This window comes from Narcine bancroftii, chromosome 13 (genome assembly GCF_036971445.1).
Source record: "Narcine bancroftii isolate sNarBan1 chromosome 13, sNarBan1.hap1, whole genome shotgun sequence".
Taxonomy (NCBI): Eukaryota; Metazoa; Chordata; class Chondrichthyes; order Torpediniformes; family Narcinidae; genus Narcine; species Narcine bancroftii.
In genome coordinates this window covers 23225818-23236076 of record NC_091481.1, presented here as the reverse complement: position 1 = coordinate 23236076, position 10259 = coordinate 23225818, and the positions used below count along the sequence as shown (strand labels likewise).

Genomic DNA, 10259 nt, shown 5'->3' with positions numbered 1-10259 from the left:
TTCAAGTTGTACATAATAAGGAAAAAAAATAGAGAAAGTGGAAGATTCATTTGTGGATTAGGGAATCCAGAAGAAAGACTTATGGAAAAAAATTGATTCATTGGAAAATCAAAGTCGGAGAAACAATGTGAAAATTGTGGGTCTTCCAGAAGACATTGAAGAGTCTGATCCAATAAAATTTTTCAAGAGTTGGATTCCCGAGGTGTTGGGCAAAGATTTTTTTCTGAAGGTTTAGTATTGGAGAGGGCTCATAGAGTGTTACGAAAGAAACCGTTATCAGGACAACCACCACGAGCGGTGCCTGAAATATCAAGACAGAGAAACGATATTACGGTTGGCAGTACAGAAGGCACGACAAAGTCAATCTCCAATGATTATTCAAAATAACAGTATTTTTTAACGCAGATTTGAGTCAAGAATTTATTAGGCGATCAAGGGAATTTAATTCGGCTAAAGAAGTCCTGTGGCAGAAGGGTTATAAATTTGCTTTTCGATATCCTGCTGTGTTAAAGGTCTTTTATGGTATCTTTCAATCTCAATTTTTTGAGAATGACCATGATGCATTAATTTTTGCTAATCCATTACCGGATTTACGAGGACATGGAAGAGTTTCACCATCGTCGCCCAAAAAGAGGACAAATGGAAATGGGCAGAATGGGAAAAATGGTTTTAACACAGTCTTATTGACATTGAAGATCCGGAACAATCATTGGGAATGGAGTCATTGGGTTCAATATATTTACAGTATTGAATTGTATTAATGTGAATGATGTATTTCTGGCTGGGGGTGGGGTGGATAGCACTGAAACCTTTGATAGTCATCTGCCACTAGGGCAGATGTTTTTTAGGGCGTTACTACCTTTGGGTAGTTTTTTTTGGGGGGGTAATTAAAAAATTTTCTATATATACTTTTTAAAAAAAAAAATATATATTTAGGGGAGGGAGAGTGGTTTTAATTTACTAGAAGGGGAGCAATATTTTGTAGTAAGTGATTACATTGTTAGGATGTCTAATTTGAAATTTGCAACTTTTAATGTTCAGGGGTTAAATAATTCGATTTTTGGCTTGTATCAATAAAATGAAAATTGATATTGCCTTTTTACAAGAAACACATTTGACTGAAAAAGAACATTTGAAATTGAAGAGAGATTGGGTTGGGCATGTGTTTTTTTTTCCATTTAATTCTAAGGCGAGGGGTGTAGCAATTCTAATTCATAAGAATTGCAAACTATGGAAGGGAATGCTGGAAGGGTTTTAAAGGTGAATTGTAACATTTTTACTGAATTTTGGACTTTGCTTAATGTTTATGCACCTAACGTGGATGATGAGTGTTTTATTTCGGATGCTTTTTTGTTATTAAATTAAGCTAATGAAAATATTTTAGTTGGGGTTGATTTTAATTGTCTTGGACCCTTTGTTGGACAGATCCCCAAAAAGTATAAAGAAATCAAAGATGGCATTACAAATTGGGGCCTTGATGAAGGATTTAAATTTGGTGGATATTTGGAGAAAGGTTATTCCTACAGAGAAGGATTTTTCTTTTTATTTGTCTCGACATGATTCATTTTCTAGAATAATTTTTTTTTTAGTATCGGCACATTTACAAGGAAGGGTATCACAGGCAGAATATAAAAGCAGGGTTATATCAGATTATTCTTTTTTTCTTATTTAAGTTCAGAAGTGGTACATTCATCTTATAGATGGAGATTTAACACAATGTTGTTGAAAAAACTAGAGTTTGTTATTTTTGTTAAAGAACAGATTACTTTTTTTTGTCTGAAAATGTTAATTCAGTAAAAAGTCATTTTGTGTTATGGGATGCGTTAAAAGCTTATTTAAGAGGACAGATTATTAGTTATACCACTAAAGTTAAGAAACGGTACATGGCAGAAAGCTTTGAATTAGAAAAGCAAATTGATGAATTGGAGAAGGAATTTCAGAAGGAAGTGACAGAAGTTTTTTAAAAAAGTGGCTTTGACTAAATTGAAATTGTGTTATAATACGTTGCAGACTTATCAATTTGAATGTTTAATTAATCGATCTAAGCAGCATTATTATGAGTTGGGTGGGAGGGCACACGAGGTTCTTATATGGCAGTTAAAGAAGGAACAGTTTTCACGGATTATTATTACTGTAAAAAAGAATTCAACAGTTACCTATAAACCTCAGGAAATCGATGACCAGTTTTATTCATTTTCTAAAAAATTATATACTTTTGAGGGGAAACAGGATAGTGGTTCTATTGATTCTTATTTATCTAAGTTAACGTTACCAGCATTAGAAGAGGAGGATGTTATGGATCCGGAAGCTCCATTTACAGAATTAGAGATTAAGGCGGCTATGTTGGAAATGCCCAATGGGAAGTCACCAGGCAATGATGGGTTTTCGGTGGAATTTTATAAAACTTTTTATGAAAATTAATCTTCGGTGTTTGGGGAGGTATTACAACAAGTGACTGAACAGTATGAGTTACCTGAATCTTGCTCTAGTGCTTTAATTTCTGTAATCCTGAAAAAAGATAGAGACCCGGTGAAAGTGTCTTCGTATAGAACTATTTCTTTATTGAATGTTGATTATAAAATAATAGCAAAAATGTTAGCAAATCGACTTGCTAAGTATTTACCTAAATTGATACATGTTGATCAAACAGGTTTTATTAAAAATAGAAATGCTTCAGATAATATTTTTCGATTGATTAGTTTGGTCAATGTATATCGACAGCAGCCCAACTGTATTTGCGCTTGATGCAGAAAAAGCCGAGGGTCGAATGGGATTTTTTATTTAAAGTATTGGAGAAGTTTAAATTTGGCCCCTTTTTTAATTGGTTGGGTTAAAGGTTTATATACGAATCCGACTGCTAGGGTGGTGACAAATGGTCAAGTTTCATTATCATTTAAATTGACGCGTTCAACTCAACAAGCTTTTCCATTGTCACCAGTTCTGTTTGCTTTGGCTATTGAACTGTTAGCTCAAACAATAAGGCAGAATTTACAGATAAGAGGCATGAGAGTTATGGATGAAGAGTATAAGATTAATTTGTTTGCAGATGATGTTTTGATATTTTTAACAAACCCAGAACAATCATTGCCACATTTACGGGAATGTTTATTACAATATGGTACATTATCTGGATAGAAAGTTAACTGGAATAAGAGTGAAATTTTGCCAGTCAGGGAAGGAAATTATTCTGAGAATAAAAATATTATAAAATTGAAATGGTCTGATAAAATTAAATATATAGGAATAATTGTAAATCTTTATATAAGCTAAATTATATTCCATTATTAAAGATTAAAGCATATTTAATTAAGTGGAAAGATCTTCTGTTAATTTTAATTGGTTAAGTTAATTGTATTAAGATGGACATTTTTCCTCGTATTCAATATTTATTTCAATCAATACCGTGTTTTCTTTCAGGAGTTTCTTTCAGGATTTAAATAAAATTACAAGAGAATTTTTATGGAAAAGTAAACTACCACAGGTAGCATTAAATAAACTTACTTGGAAATATGCGTTAGGTGGGCTTCAATTACCTAATTTTCAAAATTATTATGAAGCAGCCCAGTTGAAATTTATTAGTAGATTGATGGATTTGGACCAGCCCCTGAGTTAGGTTAAAGTTGAGATGGCCTGTATTTCTGAAGTCGAGGTGTATCAATTTATATTTTGATGGAATGTAAATTTGTTGAGGGAATACAATATGCCGATAGTAAAACATCTATTAAAACTATGTATTAAAAATTTTTTTTAGGATCAAAAGGTAAATTGTCAATTTTAACTCCATTATATGATAATCAGCTTATTTCTTTTTAATGTTTAATAGTCATTTAAAGAGTTGGGATTCTAAGGGTATAAAACATTACAGGGTTGTTTTGTAAAAGGTCAGTTTCTTTCTTTCAATCAATTGAAAGAGCATTTTGATATTGCTGAAAATTCTTTATTTATTATCAACTTCAATCTTTGGTGAAAAATATGTATGGTAGAGAGATGATTTTACCTGTATTGACGGAATTCGAGTCTTTGATTTCTTATATACCAAAAAGGGCACAATGACTCATTTGAGGGGCAGTGCCCGCGAATGCCACCCTTGGTGCCAAATTTGGAGTATTGTGTGCAGTTTTGGTCACCTAACTATAGGAAAGCTATCAATAAGATTGAAAGAGTGCAGAGAGGATTTACAAGGTAGTTGTCAGGACTTGAGGAACTGAGTTACAGGTAAAAGTTAAACAGGTTAAGATTTTGTTCCCTGGAGTGTAGAAGAGTGAGGGGAGATTTTATAGAGGTATTTAAAATTATGAGGGGGATAGAAAGAGTAAATGCAGACGGGCTTTTTCCACTGAGGTTAGGTGAGATACAAACCAGAGGACATGCATTAAGAGTGAAAGGGGAAAACTTTTAAGGGAAAAATAAGGGGGAACTTCTTCACACAGAGAGTGGTGGGAATGTGGAATGATTTTCCAGCTGCGATGGTGAATGCGGGCTCAATTTTAACATTTAAGAGGAAGTTGGACAGGTACATAGAAGGGAGAGGTATGGAGGGCTATGGACTGGATGCAGGTCAGTGGGACTAGGAAAAGGTTTGGCACTGACTAGAAGGGCCGAAGAGGCCTGTTTCTATGCTTCTCTATGGAGTTGGTGGAGCTTTCTGGCACTGAGGTAGGATGTTGGTCACAGTTCTATTTAAAAGCAGTTAGCATGGCACTATCACAGCACTACTGATCTGGGTTTGTATGTGATGCTGTCTGCAAGTTTACATTTTCTCCCTGTGTACTTGGGTTTTATCTATGTGTGATTGGTTTCCTTTAACCCTCTGAAACATATGGGGTTGTCAGTTAATTTGGGTGTGATTAGGTGACAGTTTTATTAAATGGCCATAATCGGCTTCAACCATGCTGTAAATAAAATAAAAATTAAATTTAAGGCCTGAGGGGCTGAATGGCGTACTACTGCACCATATCTTGTGATCTTTTGTGCTGGCTTTTATCTGTTGGTGACATTTTTGATTTTTATTATATACCTTAGAAAATGGACAGTTCTTGCAGCACTTTTTTTGTTAATTGTGTACTGCAACAGAAATTTTACTTGCTTACATCAATGACTTCACAAAGGCTCTTGCATATATTTATTACAGGTTGCTGGGCTTTTAACTGCAGTAATTGTAATGATTGCCATCCTGGCAGTTGGAAAGCTACTTGAACCTCTACAGAAGGTAACATTCTATTTGATGACGGTATCCAAATGAGGATGAAAAATAAGTGAGCATCAGAGATTATTTATTGGAATGTAATTAAGTACAACGTGCAGATGTACTAAAATTCTTGCTTGTTGCAGCTGCACAGGTATGTAAAGTTCATCAACAAATAACGAGTATAAATTAAAAGAAGATAATAAATATGACAAAAAATATTCACTGTTGCAATTACGGCAAAAAAAATGTTACAATCGTGCTGACGGATCTTTGGTGTCCGATATTTCTCCTCAGTGACCCCTCTCCCCACTACCCAAAGCCTCACACAAAATTTGATATCATCTCATTCAAATTGGTGCCACAGTGTGGCCTAGCCGTATGATTTTTTTTTAGTTCACTCAGGAGTATTTCATAACATGCACATCCACAGAAATGCATAGCATTTTGTAATTAATTTCTTTGAGATTTATTGTCTGAGCTAAAGGGGACATTCAACGCCATTTATCTCGGGTAATTAAAATTAAATTGCCGTTTCTACACCCTTCTGTATCACAACTGCAAATGTCTACCAAAGTAGCCCACTGCTTTGAAGCAAACGATAGGAGCTTTGACAGTCAATGAAACATTTTTTAAAAAATCCTTCTGTGAAATGGAGGAAGCAGCATGAGGTCTCAACATCTATTGATAAGGATGCCTCCTCCACTGGTTCACAACTTTTGTTGGGAGGGCAGATTTGCAATCTAGACAACCTGAAGAGCAGTAAGAAATACATTTATTTTAACCACATTTCATAGCATCTGCCACCTCACCACTCCTGCAGGCAGATTTGAAAAGTTTGTACCTTTTCCTGAATTCCATTTGTATACTCATTTGGTTGTTCAAAGAGATTTCCAATTTGGACAGTGTGGACTATAGTTACAATGCCAACTCAAGCTCTTCACATAATAGTTGATGCGGAGATTTCAGTTATCATCTAGACCAGTGCAGTGGCGGATTAAATTGGGCATTCACCTGAATTTTAATTCATCCCTTGCAAAGTTGGACAGATCCTGTTTTCATCCAGTGTTCTATTTTTGTTCCAGATCCCAGTGTCCGCAGTCCCCCTTTTGTCTTTATTTTAACCTCTTGTTCCATTTTACAAACTGAATGAATGTTGTTTAAAAGACGAGCTGTGTTTGAACTGCACAAGCATTGTATATGTAACATTTGTTTTTTTAATATTCTGGAATTTTTTTCCAGAAATTATACATGATAACATTTTAAATATACAATATATTAAACTTTTTCTCACAAACACAACAAACAAAAACAAAACTATAGAGCCCGCTGAGGCAGCGCTACCAAATAAAGAGATGTCCGCCCAAGATGAGTGTAAAACAAAGACTGACTTTATTGGCTTGAATTCCCCACGTGTCTGCGCTGGCACTCTCACTTCCGGTGACGTACCCTCCGACTTCTGGAAGTGACGTCATTGCGGTGTTAGTCTCTGGCCAGCTGGCTGCTACGTATAAGTGGAGGGCTGCTTAGCTCGCATGTGGCACTAGGTGTGGGCTCCTTGGCAGTGAAGGGAGCCTGCACCATCTTTGACCGGTGTGTTGTGTCAATTTGGCCCATTTACTCACGAGGTCGCTCAGCCCACTACACCATCCTCCCCGCCTCAAGAATCACCGCCACTCTCTCAACAGTCTGACTTACAGGTGGTCTATCTCTGCATATGACCCAAGGGGCCAGCAGGTCAGAGTCCAGGTGCTCGTGACTTTGAGGCAGTCGACTATGAATCTGTTCTGTTGGCTGTCAATGTCCAATGTGAACACCATGCCATCTCTCCACAGTACCTTGAAGGAGCCTTTGTACAGGCACTGTAAGGGGGGGTCCCTTGCTGTTTTCTGTGTAAGAAAACATAGTTGTGGACTGCAGACCTACTGGAATGCGGCTGGGTGGTGAGCCATGTCTGGACGGTGGCCGGGGGGGGGGGGGGGTCGTCCATCCGCTTTCTCTCTCAGCCTATGCAAGATGTCTAAGGCGCTGGTCTGCGGGTTGAAATGTAGGTACCCTGGGATGGAAAGCAGTGTGCCATACACCATCTCTGCTTATTTCCATGAAATTACCTAATAGATATAACACCGGGTCACTCCTGGTATCCTGCTTAATTTTTCTGGCATGTAGAAAAGTTCCTGTCTCAGTCCTACATCAGAAACACATCTCTGAAGTTTTGGCTTTTGATCTGTGTAACCTTTGTGGGTTAAGATATAATTGGTGTTAAAAAAAAAAAAAAAAAAAAAAAAAAAAAAAGAACCAGTCTGTATCTTGCATGTATAATCGATGTCATGCTGTCCTTGCACCAATCTAACCAGCTTTTTTTGAAATCACCACCCCCCTACCCCCCCAAGTCCAACTCTCATCTTTCCCTTCACCTCTGCAACCCTGTTTTTGAATTTTTGCTCTGGAGAGCATAGTACATTTTTGTTATAAATTTGGATGTATTCCCATCCAAACCGTTCATTAAGCTTCACTAATTTCATGTGGTCCCCATCTTTCTCTTAAGAGCAATCTAAGCTGGGGGGGTGGTCATGTGATGGAGTAGTGGCTGGTTAGGGAAAGCCAGCCCTCCTCAGAGAAAGTTAGGGAAAAAAGTAGAAAAACAAGGCAGTGAAGAAAAATATTAATAAAAAAAGTTAAAAGAAAGATAAAAAGTATAAGACGAACTTGGAGATGGCTCCAAAGAAGGAAAAGGAGATAAAGAAATCGCCGGAGAAAAAAGAAGAAGGTCTTACCAGTGTTCAGGAGCAGGGAGCTCTCCCCAAGAGGATACCCCGATTGGTGAAGCTGGTCAGCGGGCAGCTGGGCGGTGACGTCCCCGGGGCAGCTTTGAACGTTGGCTTGCAGAGCCTGAAAAAGAATGTCATGCATGCGCAGTACACATTGTAGGAAAGACCCGATGGAAGCGGATGCCGGCAGCAAGTTGTTGAATCGGCAATGGGAGAGGCCGTGGAGGAGACACCAATAGAAGCAGGCTCAACATGGAGCAATGAAATGGAGATAGAGTAAGAAGATCAAGAGGAAGATAAAGACTTAAAAGAAACAAATGCAAGGTAAAAAAACAGAAGCAGATGATTGATAAGGAATACTTTGACAGACATATAAAGATTCTAATGGAAACAATAATGGCTGAGCTCAGTACTATTAAAAGATGGGTGTAAAAATGCAAAGAATGGAGAATGTTATGGCAGATATGAGGAAAAAGTGATGAAGTCGACAGCATCGAGTCCACGCTGCTGAAGATCCAGCTGCGCTGGGTGGGTCACGTCTCCAGAATGGAGGACCATCGCCTTCCCAAGATCGTGTTATATGGCGAGCTCTCCACTGGCCACCGTGACAGAGGTGCACCAAAGAAAAGGTACAAGGACTGCCTAAAGAAATCTCTTGGTGCCTGCCACATTGACCACCGCCAGTGGGCTGATATCGCCTCAAACCGTGCATCTTGGCGCCTCACAGTTCGGCGGGCAGTAACCTCCTTTGAAGTAGACCGCAGAGCCCACCTCACTGACAAAAGGCAAAGGAGGAAAAACCCAACACCCAACCCCAACCAACCAATTTTCCCTTGCAACCGCTGCAACCGTGTCTGCCTGTCCCGCATCGGACTTGTCAGCCACAAACGAGCCTGCAGCTGACGTGGACTTTTACCCCCCTCCATAAATCTTCGTCCGCGAAGCCAAGCCAAAGAGAAAGAAGAAAGATGAAGTGGAAGACCGTGATAGGCATGGAAATGGAAGTGAATGAGGAGAAAAATTGGAAGAAAGAGATAAGGAGATGAAGAAGACCTGATTTATTGGCCTAAAAAATTGACATTTTAGAGAATTTCTGCAGATGTGATATAAAAATAATGGGCCTGGAAGATGGGACAGATGTAAAAGGATTTATAAAAAGTTGGATCCCACAGATCTTGGGAGTAAAAGAACTCCAAGAAGAAATTAAAATTGAAAGAGCCCACAGAGGATTGGTGCCACAGCCACAACAGAAATGGCACTCCATATTAATAAAACTACGATGATATACAAGAGAGAAAATATTGGCACTGACAATAAAAAGAGTGAAAGAAAATAAGGAACCATTGGAGAACAATGGGGGAAAAAAAATACTATTTTTATCCAGCTATTAGCTTTGAACTTTTAAAGAAGCAAAAGGAGTTTAATTTAGCAAAAACTGTTATTGTGGAAAAAAGGTTATAACTTTGTGTTACGGCATCCAGCAGTATTGAAGATATTCATCCCTGGTGGGCAAAATAGACTGTTTTCAGATCCAGAAGAAGCTCATCACTTTGCAGACCGATACCAAACAAGCAACAAGAGGAGAAGTGAAGGAAATACTAAAAGGACTATTAAGATCATGTATATAAGTAAGTTGGAATGTTAATAGTTTGAATACAGACCTTTAAGTAAAAGAATGTTTTATTTTAAAGAATAATATATAGTGATTTCTCTGGGGAAGATCTGCCCACTGTGAAATCTGTTGACATTTGTGGTACATAGCGTAACCCACGTAGAAAAGGGAGTTGCGGTTGTCTTGCGAGGTGGCAAGGGGAACTCAGTAAAGGGGGATTTAATGTTGTTTTCTTTAATATTATTCTTTGGCTTTCTTATGGTTTTTGTTATTTTCCTACTCGTGTCATCGCGTATAGAAAAGAGTAAGAACAATCTAAAGAGTGATTTTAGAAGAAGGGAGATGGAGGGGTTGAAGAGGTGGGAGAGAGGTGAAAACAGATGGGTAAGATGAGTACATTGAACTATATGACTATTAATATCAATGGAATTCACAATCATACGAGAAAAAAGTTACTGACACTACTTAAAAATGAGAAAATAGACAGCATTTATAAAAGAAACACTTAACTGAGTTAGAACACTGCAAACTGAAGAGAGACTGGGTAGGTCATGTAGTGGCATCATCGTACAATTCCAAAGCCAGGGCAGTTGCTCAATTAGTTGATAAGAATCTGTCAATTAAGATGAAGAAAGGAATAACAGACCCAGCGGGTAGATATGTAATGAAGATGTGCCAGATTTATTCAGAA

At 37.8% G+C, this 10259-nt stretch overlaps 1 protein-coding gene across 2 annotated transcripts in view; it reads left to right on the top strand.

Annotated features, from left to right (window-relative positions):
* Positions 1 to 10259, top strand: part of LOC138748772 (pendrin-like) — a 49911-nt gene that overhangs the window by 20104 nt on the left and 19548 nt on the right. For both annotated transcript variants that reach the window (XM_069909485.1, XM_069909484.1), the window contains one exon: positions 5132 to 5209. In XM_069909485.1, coding sequence (XP_069765586.1) covers positions 5132 to 5209 — 78 coding nt within the window. The remainder of the gene's footprint in view (positions 1 to 5131; positions 5210 to 10259) is intronic.